Here is a 17,754-nt window from a genome sequence, read left to right as displayed (position 1 = left end):
GAGAAATATTCTTTCCCTCCCAGAGCTGATATACAATAAATAAAGTTTTGAGCGTAGCCTTTCATAGGTCAAAGAAGGAAGGGCACTTCAAGGGTGGTTCAAACCTTTGGAGAAATTATTTAAACTACAGATTTATTATCCGATTGAATTGCCATCAAAGCAATGTTTTGCTGTAGAACAAAGCAAAGCACACAGCTATATATAGGTGTGAAATTATCCACATTGAAATCAGGCAAGAAATGCAAGACTTCGAGTAAAAAAATGAGGTCTGCAGATGCTGGAGATCACAGCTGCAAATGTGTTGCTGGTCAAAGCACAGCAGGCCAGGCAGCATCTCAGGAATAGAGAATTCGACGTTTCGAGCATGAGCCCTTCATCAGGAATAAGATGAAGGGCTTATTCCTGATGAAGGGCTCATGCTCGAAACGTCGAATTCTCTATTCCTGAGATGCTGCCTGGCCTGCTGTGCTTTGACCAGCAACACATTTGCAGCTGTGATCTCCAGCATCTGCAGACCTCATTTTTTACTCGAAGAAATGCAAGACCTCCAGCAGCTGGTAGTCATATATGCTTCACTTCTCAAGCAAATTTTAAATTCTAAGAAGTGCTCGTCAATAACCTTCATGAGTTTCGATTATAAGAAAGCCCGATAGTTATTTGGATACAAAGACAATAGTATAGGCAAACATAAACCACAATGTTTTCTGAAAAATATAGGAGAAGGGATACATTTAACCGATAAGCTATCAGATTTCAAATCTGGATAACTTGCCAGACAATAAACTTGTTAATTTGTTTCGAGTTTCTTAAATATTCATAAGTAGTAGTTCATTATGCATCGAAAGGATAAGATTATCCCCTGGAAGATTTGCACGGTATGTCACCAGCAATAAAGTATTTTTTGTGAGTAGAAGTGAACTCAAAGGTTCTTGTTACAACCTGATTGGCATTTTGTCTTTACTTTCTGCTGTGTGGGCTCAACATATTGGCATCAACTTTGGTGAATGTTAGAAGCACTTAGTTAAAGAAATGAAATGCTGCTCTCTCAACTCCACGTTGACCTGAGTTTTTAAAAATGTTAATTGCAAATCACTTTTTCTACTTCAGCAAAGAGTGGAAAACAATCTTAGGACAACCAGTTATAATGTATTCTCAGGACTTGCTCAGCATTGTATCAGTTACTGATAAAAACAGGGCCTCAATGTTGACAAAAGAAAAATACTAGAAATCTGAAGGAAATGTAATAAATAATGTTCAGAATGCTGAACATAACAGCTTGTATCTGTGCAGAGAGAAACCAAATGAACATTTCAGATTGATGCTTTTATGAAAGTTGAAACAGGATAAACAGGATGGTGGAAAGAGTGGACAAATAGATGAATTTTAATGCAAAGAATATGAAGAGATACATTTTGGGAGGAGAGATAATGTATCAGAAAGAGTTGCAGAGCAGAGACCTAGAGCCATACATTCACTAATTTATGAAGGTGGTAGGACAGGTTGAGAATACAAATGTAAGGAAGTTATAAAACACCAGTTCAGAATCAACTAGAGTAATACCTCCATTTATATGCTTTTTATTTCAGGCAAGATGAAAAGGCATCAGAAAGGGTGCAGAAATAATTTACATGAATGGTTTCTGTGTGACGATACTATGGCTTTAAGAGGTGTATTTTATCATTTTTTTTAAAATGAAGAAAGGTTGAGACAGAGGCACCAGGTAGTCTGCTCAAAGCCATTAAATTAAGCAGCTTGTGAGGCCTTGGTTTTTTAAAAAAGTTGGAACAATAGAAACAACCTGAATGGGTGGGGTCAAGGTCCAATAAAACCAGGATTTTTACTTTTAGCTTTCAGGAGTTGCTGTGGTCTTGAAGCTGGATGTGGAAGCTAGTTTTCCTATTTCTGTTACAGTTAAACACTGGGGTTCTCTTCCTGCGAACAGCCAATGAGGAACTTCAAACCAGTGTCTACAGGAGACTGGCTAGGGTTTCTGGGTGCATTTTATCTACTTGTTTGGGTTTATTGCTGAGAAAACGGTGGACTGTGTTCAATAGGTATACAGTCTCTTTGAATACATATAGGTGATTTTCCTCTGCTTTTCGTAATTCCTCTACGCTGCAGTGTGTGGTGGCTCATTGAAATAATGTTCTAATGCAGCTTCGTTTGTGGATGTTGGGATGATTGCTTCTGTAGTTCAGTATTTGATCCATATGTATTGTTTTCCTGTAGATGCTTATTTGAAGTTCCCCATTGGCTGTTTGCTGTACTGTGACACCTAGGAATGGCAGTTTGCTGTTGTTTTCCTTCTCTTTAGTAAATTTTATGCAACTTAGGGTATATTCAATGTTCTTGTAGGTTTCCTCTAATTTGTTTTATTTATTGATGACAAAGGAGTCAACCACATAGCGGACCCAAAGTTTGGTTTGGACGGTTGGCAGAGTTGTTTGTTTGAGTCTCTGCATTACTGCCTCTGCTAAGAACCCTGATATTGGCAATCCCATGGTTGTTCCGTTGGTTTGACAGTAGGTTTAGTTGTTGAAGGTGAAGTGGGTGATAAGGCATAGGTCCACTAGCTTGACAATATTATCCTTGCTGATTAAGTTTGTGGTGTTTGGTGGATGTGTCTTTGGTTCTTCCAATAGTGTAGTCAGTGTTTCCTTGGCCAGGTTGATGTTGATGGATGTGAATAGGGCTGTTAGGTTAATTACTATGATTTGATTAAACATTTTGATAGTTACAGTAAAGCCAATTTTTAAAAATCTATATTTTAGCTGTAGTATAAGAACAAAGTCAGATGTCACACGGCACCAGGTTATAATCCAACAGATTTATTTGATATGGAGCAGTGCTCCAAAACCTTGTGATTTTAAATAAACCTGTTGGATGATAACTTGGTGTTGTGTGACTTCTAATCTTGTCCGCCCCAGTCCAATGCCAGCATCTCCACATCATAAAAGTAAAGAGTGATTTGCTTAGTTTGACCAACTGAATTACATCTGGAATGCAATGCCTTACACCTATGTTTAAAATAAGAAATAAAATCAAATCTAGACCTTCTTCTTATCTTGAGGAGGCTTGGTCTGGGGAATGAAGCACTTCAGTCACACAGATAAACTGGAAACGTCAGGGCTGTTTGTCTGAGAGGTGTGGAAGAATAAGAGAAGATTTGATAAAGTTGTTCAAAATCATGAACGGTCCAAACAGAGTCGAGAAAATTATTCAATTGTTAGAATAACAAAAAAGATCCAAAGGTGAACTGGGACATGTAGGTGACGCATACTACAGTTTAGCCAGCACATAGTTATCATCTGAAATCCATTGTATGAGACAGTGTGGGGAAGGCAGATTCAATTGTGGCTTTCAAAAGGGAATTGGGTCATTATATGGACAGAAAATATTTGCAGAGTTGTGGGGAAAAGATGAGGGAATAGACTAGCTGAATTTCTTTGCAGAGAACTGGCATGGACACACTGGCTCAAATGGTTCCTCTGCAGAATTATAGTTAGAGCACAATGATTCATTCTTTAATTTTGTATTTAGGTTTTATTCCACAGAAGTTAAGTCTCATTGAAAATCTGAAATGTACATTGATAATTTGCATGAATTTAGGTTAGTTAACATGTGGAAACATTCCAAAGTGCTTACATTGAGTGTCATTAAAAAAACAATTGGTACTAAGGCACAAATTAGAACAGCTGACCAAAAGTTTAATCAGGGAATTATATTTTTAGGAATGTACTAAAAAACAAAGAGTAGAGGTTAGGATGCTAGGACCAATCATTTTTGGATAGTCCTATCTTTCTAAGGGAAAGTGCCAACTGCCCAATAGCTGCATGGCTTTTTCCAACATTGACAGTCCACATCAGAAACTCAGCATAATGAGGAAGATGACCAAATATTGCATCCCTCAATGCTACTACACAACATGTCACTGCTCCAATGCATTGAACCACTTCAGTGCCAAACTACTGCTTAAAATTAACTTCACAAAAAACAGTATTTTAGGAATTTATTTATGCAAGTATCACATCATCTCTTAAAAAATAGAAAGAAAGTTATCCCTTATGTCCTAATGTGAAATTCATATATCTCCTTTGCTTCACTATGAAGAAACTGACATATTCACTGTAAAACATCAGTAAATAAAATATCACAGTTTTGAACTGCATCAATACAATGAGAATCACCTGATGTCATTGATTGAATTGTTGGTATACTGACTCTCGTATTTGAATATTACAGTGCTATTGATTCAAAGATTTTATCAAGGATGGTTCAATTACAAATCTTTACTATGTGAAGCACATCCACAATATTCCCCAACACCCTTCAACCCTCTATTTCCCTTTTTCCTTCAAACTTAAGAATTCAAACTTAAAACTGTTCTCCAAAAAAAAACCATGACAGTGAACAGGTCATTTAAGCTGTCATACTGCATTTATCTTTTTTTCATTTCTCTAAATAGACCATATCAACTAAATGATCAAAGCAAACTATGAAATCTCTCTGCTCCTCTAGGGCAAAGAATAAATCTTCACCAGCATCAATATAACATTACAAAATGCATTATTAAACCATGACTTCCATGTCACAAAGTTAGTATCAATTACAGTATAAATATAAACACAGGACAAACATACAATGCCATACAATCACGTCTACATTAATCCTCAGAACTTTCAAAGTACATCTACAGCCAGATGTCCATTCACAAAAGGAGTTCAACATAGCATTAATAAGTTACTTAACATATATAACTTTAATATTGCTGAAAACATACAAATATATTAATTAGGGACAGAAGGAGACCATTTGGCCCCTTAAGACTGCATTCAATAAGATCATGGTCGATCAATTTGTGACGAAGATGACATAAGCTGAAGTATTTCAGCTTCACTCAGGACAAATGCAAGAATTTTAACATGATCACAACCATTTATACTACAGAGGAAAAAAAAGAGGAATGTTGATTAATTGTAAAGTTGATAGTGGCATGATGGTTCAGTGGTTAGCATTACTGCCTCACAGCATCAGGGATCTGGATTCAATTCCTGCCTCTGGCAATTGTCTGTGTGGAGTTTGCACATTCTTCTTGTGTCTGTGTGGGTTTCATCTGGGCTCATGTTTCCTCCCATTGTCCAAAGATGTGCACATTAGGTGGATTGGCAATAATAAATTGCCCATAGCATCCATGGATGTTCAGGTTAAGTGGATAAGCCGTGGGAAATGCAGCGTTATAGGGATGAGGTGGGTTTAGTTGGGAGGTTCCATGGATGGTCGATGTGGAATCAAGGAGCCAAATTGCCTGCTTCCACAATGGAGGGATTCTATGACTGACCTAAGTTTTGTAATATGGAAAACAGTGGAAAACTACAGGTTTCCCAAACCCTTAGGCAATTCAAAAAAGGTATCTTGGAATTTGTGAACATATTCATTTTGTTTGCAGAGAACAAGTGCCTGCAATAAATGCATTTTACTTCTAGCAATCTCAAATAATTATCTTGAATTGAATGTTAGTTTAGGGCTCATTGCAAGATTGTTCAGCAAATGTTATCTAATACAGAATCACATTTAATAGTAGATTTTACAGTGCCAATGTGATGTCAGATATGCAAGGCTTACATCCTAATGATTTGCTGATTGAAGGAACATGCAGTTTAATTCAGTCATTTATAATAGGCAAGTACAGAATGAACTCAATCAACACACGCATTCACAAAACAAACACCTACTGTTGCATGTGATCCTGTGATTGGACAGCACTGATGCTATCTTCAAACTGAATCTAACTTGATCATCATAATTACTAAATTTACACCTTACACCATTTACTGAACTTAATAATCTTAACTGAGTGTACAATTATATCTTAACTTTATTGTGGAGCTCACAAGAATGAAGTAAATTTCTCATCTAATCTAATGAGACAGAAATAGTTTCCATTTCAGATCGATTACCTTTTACTTTATTAGAATTGATGAGAGGTCAAAAAACTGAAATGCTTACTCTGTGTCTCTCTCCACAAGTGCTACCTGAATCATATTTTTCATTTTCAGAAAAATATTACCTATTATAGCACTAAATAAATAGATATTAAGAAATTATCTTTTTAAAAGCTAAATTCTGCCATGGACAGCCAATTCTTAAAAGCAAGAAAATATACTTTCATCCAATGGATTTAAACAACAATTAAAAACATAACTAATCTGTAATTTGATTCTTGGAATGAGCTAGTATAACATGAAAACTACTTTACACAACTTAGTCTTCCTCAGAAGAATATCCACACATTAAAGATTTAAAAACATGTTCATAGTTCACAATGCGTGGCAAAATCAGTAATTCTGTGATTTGACTGTTAATAATCTGTTTCATTAATATAAAATATTTTAAAGCATTGATAAATCCTGCTATTGAACTAGTTTGGGAATTCTCAAAAAGGTGATATCAGTGTTAATTCTCAGCCATCCGCAGTTAAACTACGTCTTCCTGTACAATTGGTGGCCCATGCACTACATTGTCGAGGGGAGCAGTTCAATGCAACTACCCATTTGGAAAGTCGTCCCATAATTGTTCTGTTTTAATATATTTTAAATATATTTCAAGTAAAATTGTTTCTAAATAAAGAATAAGTGCAGTATACTGTTTCATTAATATTGAGAGTGGAGAAATTGGCTCCAGCTCATTTAAACATGACTTTAAATCCGTCCAGTGTTCCCCGTGCAATAAGAGATGTGTAAAACCCGCTCCTGCTGCACTATTTAACTTGAGACTGACAAAACGCAACACAATCTTGACGATTGGGGCATCTTTGAAGTGTTTTCGAGCAATACAATCGCTGTCGACAATACAGTCGCAGCTGTGCTCGCTGAGGGCCATCATGGCTGTTTGAAAGCCTGACATTACACCTGTACAGGAGAACAGTCCAGGTGAGTCTCTCAGCACTGGGCTGGGACACTCACTGCACTTCAAGGAGCACTCACTTACCCAGATTATCAAGCTGTCACACAGGTCCACTTTATTCACTTCCATCAGTTCATTCGGAAAGAAACACACAAGACAACTAATTTTAACCTTAGTCCTCACTCTTCCGTCTCAGTCAAGGAGAAATCATGCCACAGATCTACAGCCCAATGGCTACAGAAAGCAACGACAGCTGGATAGCGGGATGACCATTGGTTGGCATAGAGTGACTGACATTTGTACTGTCCATTCAGAGCCCGTGCGGTGTTTCAGACCCCGCCCCTTAACCTGCAAAGAAGCGTCTCTCACGTCCTGCCAGGTAAACACTGCCAGAGTTTCAGATAGTGCTGCTTTCAGAGGCGTCCAGTCTGCAAACTGGGGTTAAAACAAAACAAATCAGTGTGTAGGATGTGCAGCGTCAGTATATTTTTACAAATTCCGTTTGTTTTGTATTTATTTCGAAAAGCACTTTTGGCATTTAAGATGTCTTTAAATTTAACAAAATTAAGGTCTTCCACATATTTTTGTTGTAAATGTAACATCACATAATATTTTAATAGTATATATTACACCACCATAACAGGTGTAGTTAGGATTATACTCTGCGGTAAGGAGGTTGGCTGATAAAATATTATCTGCTTTTGTATTTGATTGACTAACCAACCAACCAATCCCTAGAAAGCGTTTGGAAGTAGAGAATGAGCCTATAAATAATTGCAGACAAGAGTATCCTTGTTTTATTGCTATCCTGTCTGACTGGCACTTTTCACTTTGCCCATTGTGTACTCAAGCAGAAGTAGACTGCTTCTCCAACAATTACATTTCAAATGTCTAAAGAGTGCAGATTGCTACCATCCTTGTTTCTAACATTAAATGTTTTAAAGACACAGCAGGTCAGACAGCAGCAGTGGAGGCAGAAACAAGAGTTAATGGGCGAGATCTCGACATACTCAAAGGCTACAAATGTGTTGCTGGTCAAAGCACAGCAGGTCAGGCAGCATCTCAGGAATAGAGAATTCGACGTTTCGAGCATAAGCCCTTCATCAGGAATAAGAGAGAGAGAGCCAAGCCGGCTAAGATAAAAGGTAGGGAGGAGGGACTAGGGGGAGGGGCGATGGAGGTGGGATAGGTGGAAGGAGGTCAAGGTGAGGGTGATAGGCCGGAGTGGGGTGGGGGCGGAGAGGTCAGGAAGAGGATTGCAGGTTAGGAGGGCGGTGCTGAGTTGAGGGAACCGACTGAGACAAGGTGGGGGGAGGGGAAATGAGGAAGCTGGAGAAATCTGAATTCATACCTTGTGGTTGGAGGGTTCCCAGGCGGAAGATGAGGCGCTCCTCCTCCAGCCGTCGTGTAGTTGTGTTCTGCCGGTGGAGGAGTCCAAGGACCTGCATGTCCTCGGTGGAGTGGGAGGGGGAGTTAAAGTGTTGAGCCACGGGGTGATTGGGTTGGTTGGTTCGGGCGGCCCAGAGGTGTTCTCTGAAGCGTTCCGCAAGTAAGCGGCCTGTCTCACCAATATAGAGGAGGCCACATCGGGTGCAGCGGATGCAATAGATGATGTGTGTGGAGGTACAGGTGAACTTGTGGCGGATATGGAAGGATCCCTTGGGGCCTTGGAGGGAAGTGAGTGTGGAGGTGTGGGCGCAAGTTTTACATTTCCTGCGGTTGCAGGGGAAGGTGCCGGGGGTGGAGGTTGGGTTGGTGGGGGGTGTGGATCTGACAAGGGAGTCACGAAGGGAGTGGTCCTTGCGGAACGCTGATAGGGGAGGGGAGGGAAATATATCCTTGGTGGTGGGGTCCGTTTGGAGGTGGCGGAAATGGCGGCGGATAATACGTTGTATGCGCAGGTTGGTGGGGTGGTAGGTGAGAACCAGTGGGGTTCTGTCTTGGTGGCGGTTGGAGGAGCGGGGCTCAAGGGCGGAGGAGCGGGAAGTGGAGGAGATGCGGTGGAGGGCATCGTCGATCACGTCTGGGGGGAATCTGCGGTCCTTGAAGAAGGAGGCCATCTGGGTTGTGCGGTGTTGGAATTGGTCCTCCTGGGAGCAGATGCGGCGGAGACGAAGGAATTGGGAATATGGGATGGCGTTTTTACAGGGGCAGGGTGGGAGGAGGTGTAGTCCAGGTAGCTGTGGGAGTCAGTCGGTTTATAATAGATGTCTGTGTTGACTCAAAGGCTAGCCATTTGTCCACAGTTAAAATAAGACCCAAAGTTTCAGGTCCCAATAAGACCCAAAGTTTCAAGTTTCACCAGAACTAAAAAGACATACAGATGTAAAATGTTTTAATCAAGGACATCTCTAATTTTTTACTAAACATTTAAACTATTCAGAAGAGGTTTGTACCCATGAGAAGGAAAAGTTCCAACCCACAAAAGACGTTAAGGGACAGCATAAAATTAAAAGAAAGGTTTTATAAAATCACAAAGAGCAGTACAGATTCTGAAGACTGGCATCACTAATATCGGTGGGTCCAGTGCTGGCAGCAGCTGGCGCGGTGCAGCAATGGTGGAGGGGCATCTGCACTGACAGTGCTGGCGTGGTGTGGCAATGGTGGAGGGGCATCTGCACTGACAGTGCTGGCGCGGCAAGGTAGTGGTGGAGGGGCATCTGCACTGACAGCGCTGGCAGCAGTAAGGCGATGGTGGAGGGGCATCTGCACTGACAGCGCTGGCAGCAGTAAGGCAATAGTGGTGGGGCATCTGCACTGACAGTGCTGGCAGCGGCGAGGCGATGGTGGAGGGGCATCTGCACTGACAGCGCTGGCAGCAGTAAGGTGATAGTGGTGGGGCATCTGCACTGACAGTGCTGGCGCGGTGCAGCAATGGTGGAGGGGCATCTGCACTGACAGTGCTGGCGCGGTGCAGCAATGGTGGAGGGGCATCTGCACTGACAGTGCTGGCGTGGTGCGGCAATAGTGGAGGGGCATCTGCACTGACAGTGCTGGCGCGGCAAGGTAGTGGTGGAGGGGCATCTGCACTGACAGCGCTGGCAGCAGTAAGGCAATAGTGGTGGGGCATCTGCACTGACAGTGCTGGCAGCGGCGAGGCGATGGTGGAGGGGCATCTGCACTGACAGCGCTGGCAGCAGTAAGGTGATAGTGGTGGGGCATCTGCACTGACAGTGCTGGCGCGGTGCAGCAATGGTGGAGGGGCATCTGCACTGACAGTGCTGGCGCGGTGCAGCAATGGTGGAGGGGCATCTGCACTGACAGTGCTGGCGTGGTGCGGCAATAGTGGAGGGGCATCTGCACTGACAGTGCTGGCGCGGCAAGGTAGTGGTGGAGGGGCATCGGCACTGACAGCGCTGGCAGCAGTAAAGCGATGGTGGTGGGGCATCTGCACTGACAGTGCTGGCAGCGGCGAGGCGATGGTGGAGGGGCATCTGCACTGACAGTGCTGGCAGCGGCGAGGCGATGGTGGAGGGGCATCTGCACTGACAGTGCTGGCAGTGGCGAGGCGATGGTAGAGGGACATCTGCACAGACCGCGCTGACAGCAGTGAGGTGATGGTGGAGGGGCATCTGTACTGATTGTGCTGACGCGGCAAGGTAGTGTTAGAGGGGCATCTGCACTGACAGTGCTGGCAGTGGCGAGGTGGTGGTGGAGGGGCATCTGCACTGACAGTGCTGGCAGTGGCGAGGTGGTGGTGGAGGGGCATCTGCACTGATAGCAGAGTCAGCAAGGTGGGTCCAGCAGCAAGAGATGGTGCCTGAAGTGTGGCAACTCTGACCATGGTGGGTCAGAAAAATGGTTGGGCAACAGCGGTTAAAGAATAATGATGGACTGTCTTTTAGTTATATCTTTTTAAATTTTTTTCTATTTTAAAATTATTTTAAGTTATTCAAAGTGGCACCATAGCGTTGTGACAGTTGAAGCTTTTCACTGTATTTTCTCATAAATATAAGTGACAATAAATCATTTAATCAATCAATCAAGATCCCATGGAATGGAACAAATATAAAAACCAATAAAAAGGACCACCATGAGGCAGCACGGTGGTTCAGTGGTGAGCAATGCTGCCTCACAGTGCCAGGGAACCAGGTTCGATTCCAGTCTCTGGCAACTGTCAGTGCCGAGTTTGCGCATTCTCCCTGTGTCTGTGTGGGTTTCCACCCAATGTCCAAAGAAGTGCAGGTCAGGTGAATTGGCCATGCTAAATTGCTCATTGTGTTAGGTGCATTAGTCAGAGGGAAATGAATCTGGGTGGGTTACTCTTCGGATGGTCGGTGTGGATTTGTTGCGCTGAACAGCCTGTTTCCACACTGTAGAGAATCTAATCTAATCTAATCTAAATCCATTCAGACGACTGTGAGCAGATCTGGGCACCCATCTTTGGAAGCACGTTTGACCCTGGAGGGAGGTTTGTAAGGATGATTGCTGGACTTCAGGGTTTAATTAATGAGGAGAGATTAGACAAATCAGGTCTTTATTCTGTCGAATTTAGAATATTAAGGAGTGATATAATCAAAGTCTTCAAGATATTAACAGGGAAAGACAGGGTAGATAAAGATAAACCATTTTCACTGGTTGAAGGTTCAAGAATCAGGGGATATCCTTTAAGAATTAGGACTAGGCCATTCAGGAGAGATATTAGACAGCACTTCACATGCAGAGTCATGCAGGTTTCGAAATCCTACCCTCAAATGGAGATCAATGTAAATTCAATTGGTAAATATAAATCTGATGTAGACAAACTTATTCAATTTGAGTATCAAAGGATATGGGCCCAAGGCAAGCATATAGTTAAGCCACAGATCAGCCATGACCTTACTGAATGGCAGAGCTGACTTGACAGGTTGAGAAGCCTACCCCTGTTCCTATATTCTTACGTTCCTAAATTAAAATAATTAAAAAAGTTGGAAGTGGTCAACAAGTCAGGCAACATCTATGAAGAGAAAATAAATTAACATTTTAAATCAATAGTGGGAATTCAAGTAATGCTGTAGATGGGGTGTCATATTTGGACTTCCAGAAGTCATTCGAAAAGGAATTGCATAAAAATTAATTCATAAGATAAAGCCCATGCTGTTGGAGGTAGGACATTGGCACGGATTGAGAATTAGCTAATGGACAGGAAACAGCAAGTGGGGGATAAGGGTTTATTTTCCAGGTTGATGACCTGTAACAGGTGGGCTTCCACAGCGATCAGTGCTGGGACTGCAACTGTTTACAATAAATGTTAGTGACTTGGAGGAAGGTAGTGAAAGTACTGGTGCCAAATTTGCAAATGACACAAAAATAAGTGTAAAGGCAAATTACTACAAGGATATTAACAATTTACAGAGAGATATTGATAGGTTAAGGAAGTGGGAAAAATGTTGCCATTTGGATTGAAACGTGGGAAAACATAAAGTTGTTTATTTTGGAAAGAATTTTAAAAGAACAAAGTATTATTTAAATGGAGAAAAAAACTGCAGAAAGCTGCAATACAAAGGGCCTTGGAGGTACTTTTGCATGAAACAACAAAAGCTAGCACACAGGTGCAGCAGGTAATCAGGAACGGTAATGAAGCATTGGCCCTTATTTCAAGGGGTTAGAATTTAAGGATAGGGAAGTCGTACTGTCAGATGTACTGCAAACTGTACAATATGTTGACGAGACCACATCTGGTGTACTGTGGGTTGTTTTGATCCCCTTACTTAAGGAAAGGTATTATTTCATTGGATGCAGTTCAGAAAAGGCTGACAAGGATGATCACTGGTGTGGAGGGATTGTCATAAGAACAAAGGTTGAACAGATTGGGATTGCACTTACTGAAGTTTAGAAGAATGAGAAGTGAACTCTTTGAAATAAAGAGGATTATCAAGGGGCTTGATACGGTAAATGCTGAGTGGATGTTTTCCCTCATGGAAGAGTCTAGGGACCAGAATTCATAGTCTCAGAATTAAGATGCACCAATTTCAGACTGAACTGAGGAGGAACTTCTCTCGGGGTTTGCGTGTCTTTGAAACTTGTCAGAGACAGCTGTAGGGCAGAGTCCTAGTGTATTTTTAAGGCTGAGATAGATATATTCTTGATCACCAGGGGAAGCAAGGATTATAGGAAATGGCCAGGAACGTGAATGTGAGGAGTATTGTTGGCTCAGTCATGTTCCTATTGAATGGCAGAGCAGGCCTGAGGGGCCACACAGCCTACTCCTACTCCTATTTGAAGTGGTCTGATGTTAAATGAGAAGAAGAAATGGTTAGATTCTCTCTTGTTGGAAATTGACATTGGTTTGGCACCTATATGACAAAAATGTTACTTGCCACTTATCAACTGAAGCTTCTATGTTGTCCAGCTCTTGCTGCATGTGAGCACAGACTACATTAATATGTAAACCCCAGAACTTCTTTCAAGTCACATTCCCGAGATAACTTAAGGTTTTATAAAAAAAAGCAACAGCTCAGCTCAGACAATGCATTAAAGTTGTGTGGTTAGAGTCTGTATGTATTCTAATCTTGAGTCAGACTAGTTCTATTTCCAAAGTAGAAATTTATAAAATGTCACGTGATTATAAAAAATAATGACGGCCTACAGAATGTATCTGCAAATACAATTCTGCAAATGCAAATTCACCCTCTCAACTGACGTGTGTGAACATGTGAGGGAGAGAGACAGTGTGTGTGTGTAGGAGAGAGGGAGAGAGTGTGAGTGTGTGTGTGCGTACGTGCTTAATAGTGTGTACTTGAATGTGATGGAGTATATGCCTGTGAAAGGGTGTGTGCATGGGTGTGATTGTGGGGTGTGTGTGTGCCTGAGAGAGAGCGTGTATATGAGAGAGGGTCTGCGTTTGTGTGAATTTGTAAGAGTGTTTGCTCGTGTGTGTGAGAGTGTATAGTGTAGTGGGGTCACCTATAGTGTGACATGAACCCACGGTCGCGGTTGAGGCCATCCTCTTGAGTACCAAACTTGGCTATCAGACTCTGCTGGCCACTCTACGTTGTTGTGTAACCCGAAGTCTGCCTTTTAGGATGGTCACCCGAAGATCCGAGGCCAAATGTTCCTGACTGCTGACGTGTTCCCCGGGTGGGAGGGACCATCATTGTCTAGCAATTTTTGCACGGTATCCATTCATCCACTGTCATTGCGTCTGCTTGGTCTCGCCAAAGTAGCATGACTCAGGGCAAGTGCAAAACTAAACAGTGCTCACAGTACCATATTGAAATATTATACAGTACTCACCATACCGAGTTTGGTGATCACACAGAGCTCATTGTACCGAGTTCACAGATGCTACAATGCACATGGTACCAAGTTCAGTTACTGCACAGTGCTCACTGTACTAAATTCCGGGATCACGCAATGCTCATAGTACTGAGTTCAGAGATCACTCACTGCTCACTGTAGTGAGTTCAGAGGTCACTCACTGCTCACTGTAGTGAGTTCAGAGATCATTGTGTTCAAGTTACCGAGTCCAGAGAATGTAAAACTTACACCAAGTTTAAAAAACATACAGTGTTCATAGTATCAGTTTCAGAGAATGAATAGTTCCTCACAGTGCCAAATTTAAAAAGTACAGCACTCAAATTACTGATTTCAGAGAAAATATAACACTTATACTGCCAACCTCAAATTGGAGGTAGTGAGGGAATTAGGGATTTCAACACAAAGAACTTTACAATTGAATTTTTGCTGGATAGGTGAATGAATACAGGAGTGATATGTGAAAAGAACATCTTGAGAGTTTGGATACATGCAGCAGATTTCCAAGTTCATCAAGGTTGTAAGACAGAAATCTGACTAGAACATTGGAACCCACCAGAACCTCTTATCCTCAAAGCCTATCCACCATTGACAAGGCGTAAATCAGGTGCATAATGGAATACTCTCCACTTGCTTGAATTAGTGCATTTAAGAAGTTTGAAATCATCAACGACAAAGCAGCCTACTTGATTTTCACTCCATCGATCATCTGAAACATTGATTCCCTCCACCAACAGTGTGCACCATATAGGTGTTAGCAGCAACTTACTCCATTCTCATTCAGGAACATTCTAAGCAATCAGTATTTAGAGTCATAGAGATGTACAGCATGGAAACAGAGTCTTCGGTCCAACCCGTCCATGCCGACCAGATATCTCAACCCAATCTAGTCCCACCTGCCAGCACCCAGACCATATCCCTCCAAACCCTTCCTAATGCCTCTTAAATGTTGCAATTGTACCAGCCTCCATGACTTCCGCTGGCAGCTCATTCCATACAAGTACTACCCTCTGTGTGAAAAAGTTGCCCCTTAGGTCCCTTTTATATCTTTCCCCTCTCACCCTAAACCTATGGCCTCTAGTTCTGGACTCCCTGACCACAGGGAAAAGACTTTGCCTATTTACCCTATCAATGCCCCTCATAATTTTGTAAACCTCGATAAGGTCAGCCCTCAGCCTCCGACACTTCAGGGAAAAACAGACCCAGCTTGTTCAGCCTCTCCCCATAGCTCAAATCCTCCGACTCTGGCAACATCCTTGTAAATCTTTTCTGAACACTTTCAAGTTTCACAACATCTTTCCAATAGGAAGGAGACCAGAATTGCACGCAATATTCCAACAGTGGCCTAAACAATGTCCTGTACAGCCACAACATGACCTCTCAACTCCTGTACTCAATACTGTTGACCAATAAAAGAAAGCATTCCAAAAGCCTTCTTCATTATCCTATCTATGTGCGACTCCACTTTCAAGGAGCTATGAACCTGCACTTCAAGGTCTCTTTGTTCAGCAACACTCCCTAGGACCTTACCATTAAGTGTATAAGTCTGCTAAGATTTGCTTTCCCAAAATGCAGCACCTCGCATTTATCTGAATTAAACTCCATCTGCCACTTCTCAGCCCATTGGCCCATCTGGTCCAGATCCTGTTGTAATCTGAGGTAACCCTCTTCGCTGTCCACTACACCTCCATTTTGGTGTCATCTACAAACGGACTAACTGCACTTCTTATGCTTGCATCCAAAGCATTTATGTAAATGAGAAAAAGTAGAGGACCCAGCACGGATCCTTGTGGCATTCCACTGGTCACAGGCTTCCAGTCTGAAAAGCAACCCTCCACTACCACTCTCTGTCTTCTACCTTTGAGCCAGTTCAGTATCCAAATGGCTAGTTCTCCCTGTATTCCATGAGATCTAACCTAGCTAATCAGTCTCCCATGGGGAACCTTGTCGAACGCCTTACTGAAGTCCATATAGATCACTTCTATTGCTCTGCCCTCATCAATCCTCTTTGTTACTTCTTCAAAAGACTCAATCAAGTTTATGAGACATGATTTCCCATGCACAAAGCCATGTCGACTATCCCTAATCAGTCCTTGCCTTTCCACATACATGTACAGCCTGTCCCTCAGGATTCCCTCCAACAACTTGACCACCACTGAGGTCAGGATCACTGTTCTATAGTTCCCTGGCTTGTCCTCACTACCCATCTTAAACAGTGGCACCACGTTTTCCAACCTCCAGTCTTCCAGCACCTCACCTGTGACTATCGATTAAACAAATGTCTTAGCAAGAGGCCCAGCAATCACTTCTCTAGCTTCCCACAGAGTTCTCAGGTACACCTGATCAGGTCCTCTCCCTATAGCTCAAAATCCTTCAACCCTGGCAACATCCTTGTAAATCTTTTCTGAACCCTTTCAAGTTTCACAACATCTTTCCAATAGGAAGGAGACCAAAATTGCACGCAATATTCCAACAGTGGCCTAAACAATGTCCTATACAGGGGATTTATCCACCTTTACCTGTTTCAAGACATCCAGCACGTCCTCCTCTGTAATCTGGACATTTTGCAGTAAGTAGTGTTGTTACAAACTAGTTGATAATTAGTTGCCAGGGAAAGAGTTACCATGATATTCAGTATCATAAAAAAACTTTTATTAATGTTGAAGCTGTTGTGCATGTTCCTCCCAGATCAATAAAATTTACCTACAATGGTTACCATACAAAATCATATTATAATGAAACATTCACTTGCTTCATTTAAATAACACATATAGCAAATAACAAATATTAAACAAAACTAAAATATTTTTTCCCAGAAAACTGTAATAAAAGCTAAACAGCATTCTATAATGTTGAACATTACAGAACTTGAGTTAAAAAATGTAATCTTCACGAAAAAAAGTTTCAAATTTTGTAAAATACACCTTAAAATTAAGTGCAATGGAAATCATATGATGATTCTGATTTGTTTAAATGGTGTAAAACTTGTTTTGTACCACTAGGTGTCATCAATTATTAAATTCTGCACCAAAAAACATTTTCTGCAGGGTTGAGGATATATTTTGTATGCCTTTCTAGAAAATTAAGAAAATTCATAACTTAGCATGTTGACTTACAGTCCATGACCTTACCTAGATATTACCAGTCTCTCCATACTTAAGACCAAAGTACGAAGACCTAAAAATCAAGGGTGAAATTCCAGTGCAATATTGTGGGAGGGGTGCACTATTGGTGGTGCCAATTTCTTTTGGGTGAGATGTTAAAAAAACACCTTTGTGCCCTCTCAGGGTGGATCTGAAATATTCCATGGTACTATTTTGATGCACAATAGGAGAGTTTTCCTGATGTCCTAACTAATATTAATCCTTGAGTTGACATTACGTACATCACAGTACTTTTGTGGGAGTTGCTGCGACCAAATTGCCTACTACAGTTTCTATATTACAAACTGACTACATTTCAAAAATACTTCACTGGCTGCATAGAACTTTCAGACATTCAGCAATTGTCAAAGGTGCAATCAAAATGCATGTCTTCTTTCCATACTGTAAAGTGCCTGGTTACTTTAGAGGAGTTCAACTTTAGAGGTGTGCAGTGTTGGTCGCCATACTATAG

The 17,754-nt window shown here is 41.7% G+C and overlaps 1 protein-coding gene across 1 annotated transcript in view; it reads right to left on the bottom strand.

Moving 5' to 3' along the window:
* The window catches only part of hook1 (hook microtubule-tethering protein 1), an 84,455-nt gene extending 77,328 nt beyond the window's left edge, over positions 1–7,127 (bottom strand). The window contains exon 1 of the mRNA XM_060830421.1: positions 6,988–7,127. Coding sequence (XP_060686404.1) covers positions 6,988–7,032 — 45 coding nt within the window. The 5' untranslated portion in view covers positions 7,033–7,127. The remainder of the gene's footprint in view (positions 1–6,987) is intronic.
* Between the last annotated feature and the right edge of the window lie 10,627 nt (positions 7,128–17,754).

The sequence above is a fragment of the Hemiscyllium ocellatum genome, chromosome 9, assembly GCF_020745735.1.
Source record: "Hemiscyllium ocellatum isolate sHemOce1 chromosome 9, sHemOce1.pat.X.cur, whole genome shotgun sequence".
Classification (NCBI taxonomy): domain Eukaryota; kingdom Metazoa; phylum Chordata; class Chondrichthyes; order Orectolobiformes; family Hemiscylliidae; genus Hemiscyllium; species Hemiscyllium ocellatum.
Note: the sequence above shows the minus strand (reverse complement) of the source record. Positions and strands in the feature narration are given on the sequence as shown.